General features: G+C 48.1%; 1 protein-coding gene across 3 annotated transcripts in view; it reads right to left on the bottom strand.

Annotated features, from left to right (window-relative positions):
- Nucleotides 1-6,065: 6,065 nt before the first annotated feature.
- TCF7 (transcription factor 7) overlaps nucleotides 6,066-15,703 on the bottom strand; it is a 29,039-nt gene continuing 19,401 nt past the window's right edge. The window contains exons 4-11 of one of the 3 annotated variants that reach the window (XM_090288326.1): nucleotides 15,060-15,171; nucleotides 14,205-14,292; nucleotides 12,735-12,827; nucleotides 11,386-11,505; nucleotides 10,736-10,898; nucleotides 10,519-10,626; nucleotides 9,967-10,015; nucleotides 6,066-7,661 (exon numbers count right to left, since the gene is read on the bottom strand). In XM_090288326.1, coding sequence (XP_090144452.1) covers nucleotides 7,582-7,661; nucleotides 9,967-10,015; nucleotides 10,519-10,626; nucleotides 10,736-10,898; nucleotides 11,386-11,505; nucleotides 12,735-12,827; nucleotides 14,205-14,292; nucleotides 15,060-15,171 — 813 coding nt within the window. In that variant the 3' untranslated portion in view covers nucleotides 6,066-7,581. Of the gene's footprint in view, nucleotides 7,685-9,966; nucleotides 10,016-10,518; nucleotides 10,627-10,735; nucleotides 10,899-11,385; nucleotides 11,506-12,734; nucleotides 12,828-14,204; nucleotides 14,293-15,059; nucleotides 15,172-15,703 lie in introns of all 3 variants that reach the window. The other 2 variants (XM_090288327.1, XM_090288328.1) reach the window with 2 other exon arrangements.

Consider the following 15,703-nt stretch of genomic DNA (forward strand, 5'->3'; position numbering starts at 1 on the left):
CTACTTGAGGTTAATGTTCTGATTTGAGTTATCAGGATGTCTTCCAGCTCCCTGAAATCAAGGAATACCACTGATACAGATTAGCCCATATGTAGCAGGGCTCCCTTAATTGGATCTGAGGGTTTGTTTTTGCATTTTTGATCCTCTCAGCTTTGAATATGTTGGCCAGAGACTCAGTTACTACTCATATTGTGGTTTTGGGGGAAATATAATTAGTTAACTTTCCAGTTAAAAAAGACAACCCTAGTGGTATGTCATCTTTTTATAATCAGCGATCCTATATGGGGAAAATTATTCACATTATGTGCATGTAAAGAAATTTTAACCTTTAACATTAAAGCCTGTGACAACCCAGAAAGCATCCATCATGAATGCAAGATACTTTAAATAAAAAGTTAAGTTACATAGTAGGTAGTAAACAGTTTGCTTTTGTGTACTTAAACGTGTCTCTTCACTTAATATTAAATGAGTTAAATGTATATACAGTTTAGCTAGAAAAGACTTGGAGGCATTCTAGTTCACTGGAGGCTGCTGACATAACAGTAGGGTTCTGATAGACTTTTATCTCTTCTTTGTCATTGGAGGGTTGGCTGGAGCCAGTGTTTCAGTTCTTAAGTGGTGTGCTCATGTGCACAGAACTGCACTGCCATTGTTTCCAGCCTCTCCCCTCCCTTACAGTAGAAGGAAGTTTCCTTGATGGCTTGAGATGGCTCACAAATTTTTAATTTTTTTCTTTCATCTGTTTCCTTTTTTCTTCCTTTCCCAATTAGCATCATCTGTATTCACAGGTAGGCTTGTTGTATTTTCTTTGTGTTTATACTGAGTTGTTCTGGCTCAGATTATTGACAGCAGTTTGCCTCTACTTCACCTTTTATTTGCCCCAAATCTACTTTATTTAATAAAGTTCCATATGCTGTATCATATGAATTCCCATTTGTTGACTGTACCAGAGATAGCAAACTGTAGCCTATGTGGCTGAATTTCCGCTCACAGCCTGTTTTTTGCAGTCTGTGAGTTAAAAATTATTTTTACATTTTTAAAAGATTGTTAAAATTTATATACATAGAGACTGTACTTGACCAAAAGCCTAAAATATTTACTCTCTGACCTTTTACACAACAGGTTTGCCAACTCCTGTGACTACTTCTGAATCCCTGATTTCCTTTACTCTAAGGGAGTAAGCTTGTTTTCCATTTATCCTGGTTTTAGTGGGGAATGTAGCAGAGTTCCATCCTGGCTGGAGTGTCTCATCTGATAATTTCTGGTATAATGGTCAACTCTTAGAAGAAGCTTAACCACCCCAAGTATATCCCTAGCAATATGACAAACAAATCTTTACTGAAAGCCTAAGTTTCTTAGCAAAGGCTATGTTTAATTTGGAAATGAAATAATAGCTTCTAGGAAACAAGAGCCTATTACTATTAGCTCTTGATCCATATAATCCCCCAAAATTGTTAGAATTACAGGACTAAATAACCTCACTGCCCATATGTAAAGGATACTGGGATCTTTCTGGGTAGCTAAGATTGAATGGACGGACAATATAGTAGTAGTTTAGATTTTTGTTCCCTTTCTGATTTTTTGTAGATTATGGCCCTAGTCTTTATACAAACAAAAAGGTCCTGATAATCTTAAACTCTTCATGTTTAATATAGATCTGACAGCTCATTCAAGAGTAAATAGGCCATTTGTGGATATTGTGTACCCAAATAAATCATAGACATGGTATTGAGACCCTTCAGGCTGTCTGCAGCACTCTTCTACCCTCTTCCCCTCTTCCTCACTATATGCTATTTGTTTAATAGGTCTACCAAGAGTTTCCACATTCTCATCTTACTCAGGCAAAGTGAGTGGCCCTTTCTCATAATAGCTAAACCTGCCTTCAGAGATACTCCCACTCCTGCCTATCCTCTCACTTCCCAACTTTTCTAAACTAGTAATGTGGCATGAAGTCATACTAGGAGACTGGAGTTCTGCCTCTGCCTCTTAGTGCCTACATAGCCTGGATGACTTGGAAATAGTAGCTACCTGTTGGTGATGAAGACTCCTCTGTGGTAGTCCATTGGCTTTTCAGCTTTTCATTGACTTATGTCACTTGTGATGGAGAAGTACACCAAACTTCTTAATACGTTCTCCCTGACATTGCCATGGACTAAGGGTGAGGCCCCTCGAGTGGATTCTAATAATTTTTAAATTGTAAACGCAAGTTACCTCTTTCGAGCCAGGCAGACCTTGTTTTCTTGCATTTTGCTTTATGGCACCTAATAAACACGTGTTTTACAAATTGAAGGCAAGAACCTCAACCAACAAAAAGATTATGGCTTGCCTTGTTGCAACACTTGCTGAACCCGCAATACCCTGAAGTATGTCAATGTTTTATTAGCTTGCCTTTATAAATCTACCTTTAACAACACACAAGGTGTAGGTATTGCTTTACAGTTTTTATATTTTCCCTAAGATTCACAAAGGCATCCCTTTAAGTTATTAGATGTCTGAGTGACATAACTATGTGTGTTTATTCTACAACTGTTCGAGCACACTAGCTGCTGGAATTATCAGTATATATTCAAGTGGGAGGAACCCAAGGTTTTCCCTACAAAGTTGCTTGAGCTTTTATAAAAAGATGATAATCTTCAATTATTTGGATCTGTGTGAAAACTGATTTCCAGCTAGGAAAGAAGGGAATAGAGAGAATAATGTGCAAGTAAAGGGAAAGCATATGAAATGGTTGAATACCTAAAGTGTAGTTCCTGGCTTATACGTTGTAGGAAGTGTAAGGCACAGTTGCCTTCTTGGGAGCTCTTGGAATAGTTGAGGCAAAGCATAAATAGTGCTGGGAGAGGATGAATAACTTTAATAAGAATTTTCCTGGACAGAACAAGATTAATGAGCAAATTGGGGGCTAAAGGGCTAGAAGGATCTAGGAAGGTTTCATGAGGAAAAACTAGTTTGAAAAGTGAAGCTGGATTTGGTTGGGAATGGAGGGATGCCAGGATGAAGGGGAAAGCAGTGCTCAGCCTAGAACTGGCAGCAGGTTGGGTGTTGGCAGGTCTGCCAGCAAATATAGGCTGGAAAGTGATAGTAGACCAGATTGGTGACAATTTTTATGACACTCTAGGAAGAGTACTTATCAGATTCATGTTAGGCATTGCTATTTTTAAGTGTTAGAACGGAAACTTTATAAAAAATTACTAAAGTATTCTGAATATTGGGAGTTTTATAACTAGTCCTTGTTTAAAAATCACTCTTTAAAAAAAAAGCTGAGTAAGGACTCGATGTGCATATTAAGACAAAGAATGATATAAGAAGTAGTTTAGAACGTGTCCCTTGACCCAAATCTGAGCCATTGGGACACCTAAGCAGGATCTGGACACTTGGTCCTTCCTGTTGAGTTGTCCTGTTGTCAGTAGTTATGAGCATTATTGGTGGCATATAAAGGTGTTGAAGGTGCCCTCATTTGATAGATTTCCAATGTGGGACTTTGTTCAAGAGATTAACTCATGGCTGACTGCTATCTTGCAGAATTTTGCACTGCTGGATACAGCTGGCTTGTTTGCCAATAGAGAGAGGCATTTTGTGGGAGAAATAGTTGCTCACAACAGTATCTGCTTCCACTTCTCTAGTTCTCATGACCTGATACCACTGAACTTGCCATTTTCAGTAAGTCTACCGAGCACCCAACCCGCTATATGCCAGCCTCTTCTTTCACTCTAAGGATCAGCCTATTCCATAAAAGTGCTCTCAATACTTCCCACCTGTGTAGTGCAAATGTATGTGTCCTTTTTGTGCTGAGTGTGCCATTTCACCACCTCAGCCTCCCTTCTTTTGCTTCAGATGGTTTGCAGTTATTTCTGTCTCAGGAGGCTTACAGGATGGGTGGGAATAGACCTACAGTCTCAGAAATCTGTTCAAGAGGAGTTTCCAGAGTGGCTTTTGGGGTGGGGGTGGCTAGTGAAACAAAATTCGTCCTTCTCCGTATTTCTTTCTCCCTCCCTTGACATTGACTGCACATGTCTGAAGGAAATAAAGACTTCAGATAAAGGAATGAGAAAACACCTGAATGAAAAAGTAAACCCTGGTTCATGGTGAACCTCTGATGAACTCTGAATAAGTGTCACCCTGAACTATTAATTAACTATGTCCCATACAATTCATGGCTGTTGAAATATCCCTTACCTTGTATTGCTAGTGACCTAACTCATGAGTACAGCTAGGGTTAGGGTAATTACTTTCAGGACATAATTTGCCCTTTCCGGTTAACTCTGTGCCCAATCCCATACTTCAAAATCTCTCCTGACCTGAGCTGGGTTTTTATTCTAGGGAACTATGGGAACATCCCTGTCTGTTGTTTTGAAACTCCCTGCAGTTTGAGTACATGAAATTAGGGCTCTTCTCAGACCACCATGCCAATTGTGTACAAGACCAGTGAAAGTCTTTATTAGCTACTCCGGACCAGTGGAGAGTCCAGAAGCCTGAATTACGAGTCCCATGGTGATTTGACATCTCAAAGTGATTGGAATATTTGGAATTGGGAGCATAGACCCAACCTAGGAACCAGAGTCTGCTTGCATGGGCAGTTCAATTTCAAGGACTCGTGGTGTATTACTCCATACAAATGTTCTACTTTGATGTATAAGCCTGGCAAGTTCTGTGATATTTTTCTAGAAATGCATGCAGTAACACCTTCAAATTGGAAGACTTGGTAAGTCCCTGCTAGTTTGCCAGGCTGAGCCATCATATCCTGAACACAGTGGGAACAGCTGCAGTAGGGGAGTGCTCAAGATCTGTATTTCAAGCAAATCTACCAGTTGTGTGGGAATGTGTAGGGAGGTTATCTTGTCTCAGAAAACAGGGCTGATTCTTGGCTGGCAGTGAGGTGGGACTGGTGTGGTATTGGAAGTTGAATTGGGGGCTGGCTGCACTCAAGCTACCCTGAGAACTCATAGGAATGTGCTGGTGTGACCTGGGAGGTTTGGAGTTTCTTTGATGAATATATTTTTTTTTTAAGGCTGGATTTTAACAATGTAGCCAAAGCCCCCCCCCCCCCACATGGACAAAGAGGGCATTGTTCATGTACCCAGTGTACTCTAAATAAGACACCTAATCAGATGCAGCAGCAGTCTTGCATAAGCCTTGGTTAGAATGTAGTTTTTTGAAACATCTAGGCCAGTAGCCAGAGCGGAATTCTTTAAATGGGACAGATGTCAAGAGAATGGCTGGTCTAGTACACTTCCAGAAAAAAGCAAGTCTAGGATTACAACTTTCAATGGCCTACTTTAAATAGACACTACTCTGGAAGATGACTTTATTTATAAATATTTTAAAACAAAATCAAAAAATATAACTCAGTGAAAATTAACAATGCATCATGGTGGCCCAGTGGCTGCTTGTTTGTATACAGTTCTTGCGTGTACTTAATAGTTAATCGACCTATTGAGGTGGCTTTATGACACCTTTTACATTCATGATGGGTCTCAAAGTTAACAGTGAACTTGAATGTGATAGAAACTGCTGTGTAAGAAGTAGGTTGCAGATTTATCGGACTTCCTATTAAGTACCTTTTTGGATTTTATACCAGTATATAAAGACTTATTTGCTTATTTTTCTCATAATAGGATATGTACTTACGGAGTGGTTCACTTAACCTCAACCCTCAGAGAAAATGGAGCCTAGTAGTCATGTGCACCTTCTTCTAGCTGGTATGTTTTAGGGTCTGTGGGTAGCAGTTTCCAATCCACTCTAATGGAGTGGGGACAGTAGGCAGTGTGGCCTGTGCCTGCATCAGTGGTTCCAATTGGTGGGGTAAGATCAAGGCTGAAATGGAAGCTTATACCCAGCATGAGCCCAGAAGGGCCCAAGCCCTGTAATGGGAGATTAGAATAATCCTGGGCTTCTGTAGGTTGAAAGTCTTAACATGTATACCATAATAAGAGTATCAAGTTTCATCACTGTGAAGAAAATAGAGTATCATACTCTTCTTGAAACAGCTTATTTCTCAGGGTCAAGCTTTGGGGGGAAAAGAAAACAGTAAAAAGTATCTTTATTCTCATGTTTAAAAAGTTTTTCTGATGACGCATTAACAATACAAAAATATTTTTAATACTACAATGGTCCTTTTTTCTTGAGACTTCCTGTAGCACTACACTAGAATATATGATCTTTGGAATCAGAGAAGCCAGTGGCTAAAGTAGGAACTAAAGGCTTTTGTTGATGGGTGTGTGTGGGTACAGGGACAGCCCTTTTTCTTTGGATTCAGGCTATGTACAGTGAGGAGGCAAAAAAACATGTTACATTAAAAAAAATTTTTTTTAAGGCTCAGGGTTGAAGCTTGGCTCAGAACTGGGTTAATTAGGCTGTGGCAAAAGCCCAGGCTACCACTGGAGGTTTTCTGGGCTCCTTGCTTTGGTTGTAATGGTCCTCCTTCCCAAAGCCCCGTAGGGAAACTGAAGCCGCCCTGGTTTTGTTTGCTCTCTCACCACTGCCCAAGAGCAGGCTAGACTGAGGTGGATAAGCTGGACATGGGTCTGTGAAAAGGATTCTCAGAATGGAGAAGGATGCAAACCAGATTTTAGGCCATGACTTCTTTGAACTGTTGACTACAGCCATTAGTGACAGGTCTGGGGCTTTGTTATCAGGACTTCTTAGGCAGTTGAGTGTCTCAGGAATCATTTCCAAGTAATCTGAGCTAGAGCCAGAAAACCCCCACCACCCACACTTGCCCGATAAAGGTAGTGTCAGGTTTTTCTGTTGCCTAGGGTGATAGGCCTAAACTTAACCTAGTCCATTCCCCTTCACTCACAAGCTCCTGAGAATGTGGCAGGATTTCTGTGGTCCAGCATATAAATGGCAGCTGGTTTTCTGTAAAAAATGGCTTTTCTAGGACCTTAAGAGAAAAGCATGGTTATCTTAAGCTTTGTGGTTGTGACCAAGCTCATGTGTTGTGTTTGATAAACCAGCTTGTTCTTGGTCCATGAAGTGCCTGGTATGGGGAGCTTGTGGCAGTTTTTGGGGTGGGAAGGCAGGGTAGGGAAAGCAGCTGAACGCACCTATGACCTATAGCAGAAAAGGAAAGGAGGCAGCGGCATCTGGCTAGCAAGACAGATGGTAAAAAGAATAGATGCAAGCTGCCACAAAGTACAGGAGATGCCCTTCATCAGAAGACAACACAGATCTGGTGCCCCGCTCAGAGCAGTTTGAATTGATGGCCCCAGGCTCAGGCAGAAGTTGTGCAGCCTCTGAAATCGCCAGCACCTGGACCGTCAGAAGGAGTTAACAGGGCCCGTGGCTGGTTTCCACATGCTCTGTGGCTTTGTCGCTGCTTCTCAAAGAGTGGGTCCCTGGAGGTCAGGTGTCCTGTGCATGCTAGGCTGCCTGTCTCTGAAATTCCTGTTGCTGTACCTGTGTACTCTGCAGGGCACTGGTGGGAGCCTGTGGGGGCCCACAGGGCTGGGAGGCTGAGAGCCGCTGAGAGACCTGGTGACGTAGGCGCTGGCTCCGCAGGGCTAGCAAGTAGTTCTGTGGGGAAGTGGGGCAGCAGGAGGTATGAGGGTGAGTCCTTGGGGGCTGGGGACCTGGAGCAGCCTAGAGTACTGTCATCGGAAGGAACGGGGCTGGGGCAGCGGCCTTCTCCGGGTAAGTACCGAATGCATTTCTTTTTCCTCCTAGGAATAGTGAAGAGAGTTATCTGTAAACAAGAGGGTGAATTCATAGTCATACACCACAACCAAAAAATGCTGCCCTTGCACAGGCCCAGCTGACCTCTTGCCCCTCTCCCCAGGACTTGGGTGATGTGTTTATGCCTTCAGACCTGAAATCAGCACTGCCGCTCTGCTGGGCCTGGTGAGACCTGGGACAGATGCAGTTCCCAGCACAGCCACACAGTGGCACAGGGACCTTTTGCAGCTGGGCCTGTGGGCTGCCTTGTTTTCCAGGGTAGCCATCTCCTAGACTGGGTCTTTGAGTCTCTGTTTCATGTGTGTTTGTGTTTGTGGGGTTCATATCTGCATTAAGATAAGGGGCTGCAATGCTTGCGGCTTCTTGAGCTGAGCAATCCCAGTGCAAAGAAGGGGAAGAAGAAATAGGCGTGACTCTTCTTTGGAGTTCTCTGGGTAGAATTAGGACCTCCTCTGAGGATCGAGTTGCTTCCCATCATGTATACGTACACATATACATACTCCCCCAGATTCCTTTTTGCCCATGGACAGAGAGCATGGGTAGAATTAGGACCTCCTCTGAGGATCGAGTTGCTTCCCATCATGTATACTCCCCCAGATTCCTTTTTGCCCATGGACAGAGAGCATGGAGGGAAGCCCAGCTGAGTCAGTGAACTGTCTGGAGTAACCTCAGCCTTGGCCCTACCAGGCCCCTTGTGAACCTGAACTAGACACCTTTTAGCCACTTGGTAGGTATTATTCTCACACACACGAGCATTTTTCTGTTGTACGGTGAAACACAGATTTAGTGCTGAGCCTGCTCTTTGCCTTCCTCTAACCCTCTGGTGTGATTTGGCTACTAGTGAGGACTGACCAGCTAGGCCTAGTTAACATCAAACCATCATTACCTGAGGACCCTAGGCACCAGAGCTACCTTCTTGAGTCTGCCTTTCCTTCCCTTCTAGAACATTATGTCTTCCCCTCCTTCCAGTTAGACCCAAGTGATTTTGTCTACAAACGGTTCAGTGTTCATTCCCATTCTTAGGAGGCATGGGCTCCACAATCTGCAGGTATCTTAGGGGGCTGGGGGAGGGGTGCAGCAAAGGTAGGCTACAGGCCCAGCAGAACATGTGCAAAGTCAGGGAAGCAGCTTGAAGCACAGGGAGGGTGGTGGTGGGGACAAACCCACCTGCACGGACCACACCAATCCGTCTGCTGGTTGAGGCCAAAGCGAGCACGGCATTTCTTAGGCGAGCCAGGGTCTGCTCACAGCCATGCCAGAGGGGCAGAGCAGGGCAGAGGGCGAGCAGGCAGGCAGCAGGGCAGAGCAGGGCCCAGAAAGAAGAGTTAACATCAGTGTTAGCCAGTCACAGGTACCCCATAGCCCCTGCAGACAGAGGCCTCTCCATGGCACAGCCAGCCCCAGTGGAAGCCCTAGGGCCCAGAGCCAAAGTATTAGGAAAGGTGGGTTTGGCACCCAGTGGGGCAGAAGAGGCAGTGGGAAGAATGGTGAAGGAGAGAGAGGACCCTATCAGGCTAGCTCCTTTGGCTTGTGGGGCCCCTTGCAGCATGAGAGCTGTGGGAGAAGAGCCCAGGGCAGCTCTTGGTGATCCAGATCTAGCCTCTTCTGCTTTAGGGCTGTCTCCACCCCTAAATTCCCTGCCATTTTATCCATTTTTTTTTCATTTGTGCCAGCACCCTATCTGCCTAACCCATACCCCCTTTGCTGTAGCTTAAACCTACTATACACACTTCCAGATGAAAAGAAGAACCCATTCTTCAACTTAGAAAAAGGGCTGAGGCTTCTCCTGCCCCAGTTGAAGCGTGGATCAGAGTTGGGTCAGGAATCTACCCACATGAAGGACACTTGCAACACAGTGTGGGCTCCCTGGGTCTTCTACACAGAGTACTGCCATGAAAAACAGGGTGGGCGAGGGAGGAGGTGTTAAGAAATTGCCAGGCACCAGCCAGCAGGCTGTGTGACTACTGGGCCTAGGCAGGTACTGTCCACCTCAGAACCAACCAGGGTGCAGTGTTGAGTTTTGCAGGGATCATACAGTCAGTTCCTCACTAACTTTCCCCGACAGAGGCTAGCTGTGAGCAAGGCAGGGCTAGCAAAGGTGATGGGCTGTGTGAATTGGCTTCTGCTAGTCTTCCCTGGGACTTAGTGTAACTTCCTCAAGTGGGGATCTGGCGCAAGTACGGAAGGTTCATGGCTCAGTGTACTCTGCCTCTCCCTCTGGGCCAGAGCAGTTATGCTTGTCAAATGGGGACCTGGAGAGGAGCCTCCACTACTGCTGAGGGATGGTCTCACCTGTGTTGGACTCTTGATGCTTTTCCCTGGACCGCCTCTTCTTCTTCCCCTGCAGGAAACAAGGGAGAGAATCCTTAGATCTAGAAGGTGGACACTAACCCCAGTGAGAGTGTGGCACACCTACAAACAGTCTCTTCCTACCTGGCACTCTAGCATTTCTTGATTGCAGCTCTTGCTAGGTAAACCATGAGGCAATTAAGGGCTCTTCCTCCCTTTCCCACACTGGTCTCTATTTTGAATGGAAGAGGTAACTTCCAGGCTCCTTCCTCCCTTCTGCTCATGAGCCCAAGTCAAATACAGGGCAATAGCCCCGTGTGGAGTGGGAGTAGATCCTGGGTGGAAAAAAGGATGTGGGCCTGCCTTAAGGGGCAGCTCCCCTTACGTGACCATTTTCTGAGCTAGCCATGGGAGGCCTTGGACCCTCCAGTCCAGCACCGCCCCTCATCTGTGCCTTCGGGACAGTAGTCCTGCTTTCCTTGCTGAGACTGTGCCCTGGGGCATGGAATCTTAGAGGTTCCCCTACCCATCCCTACTGTGTTGTTGACCACTCACATAGTTGTCACGCGCCGACCAGCCTGGGTATAGCTGCATGTGCAACTGCCTTTCCTTGCGGGCCAACTCATAATACTTGGCCTGCTCTTCTCGTGACAGTGCATGCCACTGCAAAGGAGAAGGAGGGGCAGAGGGGGTGCATCAGGGAGTCGGCAGGCTGTGCCAGGGTGAAGGTGGTCAGGGGCTGCCCCACAATCCCCCCTGCCCGTGGCCTCACCCTGCGGCCCAGGATCTGGTTGATGGCAGCACTCTCCTTGAGTGTGCACTCTGCAATGACCTTGGCTCTCATCTCCTTCATGTACAGCATAAAGGCATTGAGTGGCTTCTTGATGGTCGGCTTCTTGGTTTCCTTCTCTGCCTTGGATTCTGCCTGTGTCTTCCTGAGGGGCACATATCCAGATCACTTGGGAGCCCCCACGATGCCCACCTAATGCTACCACGCTCCTCTAGTGTGTCCAGTGCATGTGTAAGTGCATGGATACTTTGACTTTTGTAAATGGAATCTTTTTTAAGCTGCTCTAAAATTGGTGAGGCGAGTTAAGTAACTATTCCTTACAGGCAAATTGCAGCTAATTAAGAAAAGCATGTACTGTATAAGGACTTTTCAGCCCCTTCTATCTTAAACTAAATCTTTGTTTCCCACTCCACCCACTCCCTCCTGCTTCTGAGGCTCAAAAAAACTGATCAGTGGCAAAAGCCACAAGACAGTTTGACCAGAGGCCTTCTCCAGTAGTCCTTGGAACTTCCAGACAGCAGGCCTTCAGTTTGGTGGAAGAAATGTGTATCCTGGCTGACAAAACAGATGGGAGCCTGAGGTCTGCTCACCAGATCCCCTCCCGCCTCCCCGCTGTGTGCCTTTTCACTCACAGGCTGCGATCATAGGGCTGCAGTTCCTGCTTCCCTGAGGCGGGCACAATAGCTGGGTGGGGAATGGCTGCTGGGTGACCAGGTACCCCGGAACCTAGCATCAGGGACGGGTGGGTGAACCTAGAAGCAGGAGGAGAGTTAATACTGAGCCAGGTGTGTGCAGGTCAGACCTTGGGAGACACAGAGGCCCTGCACAGTAAACGAGGACAAGTGAACAGATACCCCACCCCCATTGGCCTGCATACATACACACTGATACAAATACCTGCTCCCAACACAGACAATGCTGCACGCTGCAAAAATCTTGTATGCCATTTAGGTGATTACTAAGTTAAGGCCCAATAGTTTTTGAATCTCTCCCCTTGTTACCTCCTGCCCTCACCATCTCAGTCTTATGAGCCTGTGACTGCCTTGTGGCTTCCTCACTCTCCTGATTGACTCCCCTAGGACTCTCTCCACACAACCTTTTAAAAGCACCTGAGTGCTCCTGGCCACTCTTGCTGAAATTCTCCCACTGCCCACAGCCCTGCATGACCATCTCTGCCGACATTTTAGCCCCATCTTTTCCCCCGTTTTCCATCACTTCCCACCCCCAGCCATCCCCAGCTACCGCTGTTCCCTTTGTGCCCCTCACTAAGGAGATGTTAACCCTATTCATGGAGCTCTGTGACACAGCAGATCTAGCTGGGGTCTCCTTGGGGCTTCCCAATCACCCATATAGCATAGCTCATTCTACTACTGGGGCTCCTATCCTGGACTGTGAGCTCCATAGGGCAGGAAATGTCTGCTGAAGTCCTTGTTCCATACTTAGCATGTATCTTTCACTGAGGGAGGGAGTAAAGGGACAGACAGATACACCTCCCACTTTCTTTTCTGTTCTATGGATACCCCTCTGCCCCTTGCTGCTTACACAGGTGTGGAGTCCCTAAGCTAGCCAGAAGTTGGAGACACATGTAAAGATGGTGCCTCAGCTTGGGGGGAGCTCAGGGAATGCCCAGGGGAGTCCTGTTTGGCCCTTCCCTCAGCAGGGATACAGAACAGAGGTGAGTGCATAACACACCTGCACATGGACTGACACATGCATAGAGGCAGGAGCAGGAGCACACATGTGCATGCACTGGCCCTGGCTGCTCTGTGGTGCTTAGTTGTAGTTTGGCCTGGGCTTAGGCCTCTTGCAGCCCCACTGGCTTCATTCTCAGGCACAGGGCAGCAAGAGGCTGCAGAATGACAGACAGACAGATGGACAAATGACTAGTACAGGACAAGCAAAGGCCTAGGCATGGCCTTGTGTGGGCACTGAAGCCTGGGCAACAGGAAGCAGGAGCCTGGCTGCAGGGTAGGGGACTCACCTGGGGTAGGGGGCGCCAGGGGCTGCAGTGGGGGCAGGGAAGTGCTGTCTATATCCGCAGGAAGGGGACAGGGGGTAGAGAGGAGGGCTGGGCCTGTGGTTGGGAGAGACAGCTGTTAGCAGTCTTGCTACTGGCCATATGTGGAAAAGGAATTCCCTCCATGCTCCAGCCTGACCCATATAGATTGTGAGGCAAATTGGCTTCTACTTGGACCACTCCAGTGTGTGTTTTAAGCATCGGCCACCAGAGGGCAACCACTGCTGCACCTATTTCCCTCTGCAGACTTGTACTGTTGCTTAAGGCATAGAAATGGCAGCATTCTCCTGGGAGCCAGCTCAGCAGGCTCCCAGATCCCCTCCAGCCTTACCTGCCCTAGGGCCTTTGCACCCAGTACTACTGCCCTACTCTGCCTGCTCCTGGTCATCCTAAATGACCCTTTCTCTGAAAAGCCCTGGAGATCCCAAGCCAGATGAGGTGCCCCTCTGGATTCCTACAGTCCCTAGTCTAAAAGCACTGCTAACAGTGCCTTGCCATTGGCTGGCCTCTTGTCTGGGTGGTGCACTAGGCAGACTTGAGTTCTGCGGGGATGGGGACCTGAGGATCAGCCAGCTTCAGCAGTGCTCTGATGCCCAGATCCTTGCCTGGCACACTTAAAACCTGGGGGTACTTGTGGGAGTAGTTCTGGTTTGTATGCAGAGTGGAACTTTGTCCAAGGAGAATCTAGAAATAGAGGGATAAGCTAAACATGGATAAAGGGCATGTGGAAAGGGACAGGCAGGTTCCTAGGTTGGTCCTCTAGCCTGTCCTGCCTTCCTGGGAAGCCAAGCTTTCTTGCTGTTAAGTGACTGCTCAAGGCCAGAGAGGCTGAAGACTTGCTTAAGTCACACTGCGGTTGCTGAGCAAGGGCCAGTTAACCAGCTGAAGACAGGCCCTCTGGCCCACTGTTGGGCCCACTGATTTGGGGTCCATCCAGGCTGGCTTTTCCTGGCTAGGGGCTTGGGCTCAAGCAGGCACCATAGGGGCCAGGAAGGGACCCCACCCCTTAAGCAGCTCAGCCAAGGAAGGGACCAGCCAGCAGCAGGCATTGAAGAAAGTGGGAAGTATCCTGCCCACCAGGTGGCTAAGAAGCAACAGCCTCTCTTGTGGCCATTCTTAGTTACCTCCCTGCTCAGACCTACCTTTTCTTCTTCATATACTCATACAGCCCTGAGCAGCCCAAGCTTCTCTCATTCAAGTCTCAGACACTGAAGCAGAGTTCAAGAGCAACAGGGCTGAGACTGCAGCCTAGTCTCCTGTCTTCCCAAAGAGAGTATGTCAGGCTACCTGGGGACTGGAGAGAGCTGCTGGCCAGCCCTGGTGCCTACATAGAGATGGCAACTGTGTTCAGCACAGGACGGAGAAGGAACACAGAAGGGCAGGTATGCGTCCAATCAGCGGAAGGTGCCCCTTTCCCATTGGGCCCCCACTCACCAGCTCACAGTGTGGGGGAGCTGTCCCATGCTGCCTGAGGTCAAAGAGTAGAAGCCAGAGAGGTCAGAGGTCTGCAGAGGCCTGTGAACTACAGTGGAGAAGGGCCGAATGAGCTAGCCTGACTCGGAAGCCTCTTTAGCTAGTTACTGCATCCTAGAGCCTCCTGTGGGAGACCTCTGAAATCCCTCCCTCCTTGCTACAGTACCAGACATCCGGCTTTGTTCAGGACTATCCCACTGTGACAACAATGCGTTACTTACAGGCCAGGGAACCAAGGGCAGAGGAGTTGGATGATTTGCCCAAGGACACTGGCTGGTCAGAGGCAGAGTTGGAGTCATTTCAGAATGGGACACTTAGCCTCACCACCACTAGTCTGCAACTGGGGCCTCTCTGCTGGGGCCCCCCTAGTCTGGGGGAACCTGGCCTGTGGAGCCAGGGTTCCAAACCACCCCTCACCCCCCTTTGAGTCAGCAGGTTTCCCACAGTCGACAGTGGCTGATTTCAGAATGACTTTGCCTGGGGCTGAGGTGAATCAGCCATCACAACCACCACTTTCCATTTTCTCACTGGGGGAGGGAAAGGCTGCAAGTTTTATAGTTATCAGCTTCACACCGATGCCTGCTCTCACACTGGCATTAGGAGGTTCGTACCTCAACCCGAAGTCTTCTGATTTTCTCCTGGCACCACGTCCCCCAGCCCTCTGGTACCCCCAGGTCCCCGGATCCATCTTTCTGGAATTTGGCGGGGGTGGGGGGTGGGGGTGGGATCCTGATTTTGCACAGCCCCAGGTTCTCCAGGAGTAACAAGGACCCAGCCACCTGTCTCACTGGGCCCCTCCCCATCCCAGGTCTGTACCTTGCTTCTGGTTGATGTCAGCCGGTGCAGGTGTGGGGTGTGGGCTGCTGAAATGTTCATAGAGAGGAGAGAGTTGGGGAACACCATGGGCAGGCTGACTGGTCTTGTTGTGCTGAAAAAGGAGGAGGAGGGGTGAATGTAGGGAGAGACCTGAGGGAGGAAAGCACAGGGCTTGGGCTACATACAGGCACAGCCCCAAGAGCCGTGGGTGTGGGCAGCCCAACTGTCAAAAGAAAATGGGGGTGGTCAAAACCACAGGCCTCACAGGAGGGGGCACCACTCAAACCAAGCTGTGTCCAGTGGTCCAGCCCTCCTGCCCCCCACCCCCAGGCTTGGCTCAAGCAGTCCCACCTCCCAGAATCTCAGCCTCTGGGGCTTTCTTTCCTCCTCCAGCCCCCAAACTAGGGGTCCTGAATCTGACCCCCTGTCCCACCTCCAGCTTAACAAAATTTGTTGACACAGGGAAGACCCCCTCCTTGGCCCTCTGACTCGGGGGGAGGGGCCAGACAGGGCGAACCTGCCCAGCCCCACACTTCCTGTTTCCTCAGCACCACAGGACTCCTACTTTTCACACTAGTCACACGGGTCTGTCATGAGGTGACTCAGGCTGCAAAGGGGGCTCCCCATGCGACCCGGGCACAGAG

The sequence above is a fragment of the Furipterus horrens genome, unplaced genomic scaffold (assembly GCF_987537825.1).
Source record: "Furipterus horrens unplaced genomic scaffold, mFurHor1.1.pri manual_scaffold_10, whole genome shotgun sequence".
Lineage (NCBI taxonomy): Eukaryota > Metazoa > Chordata > Mammalia > Chiroptera > Furipteridae > Furipterus > Furipterus horrens.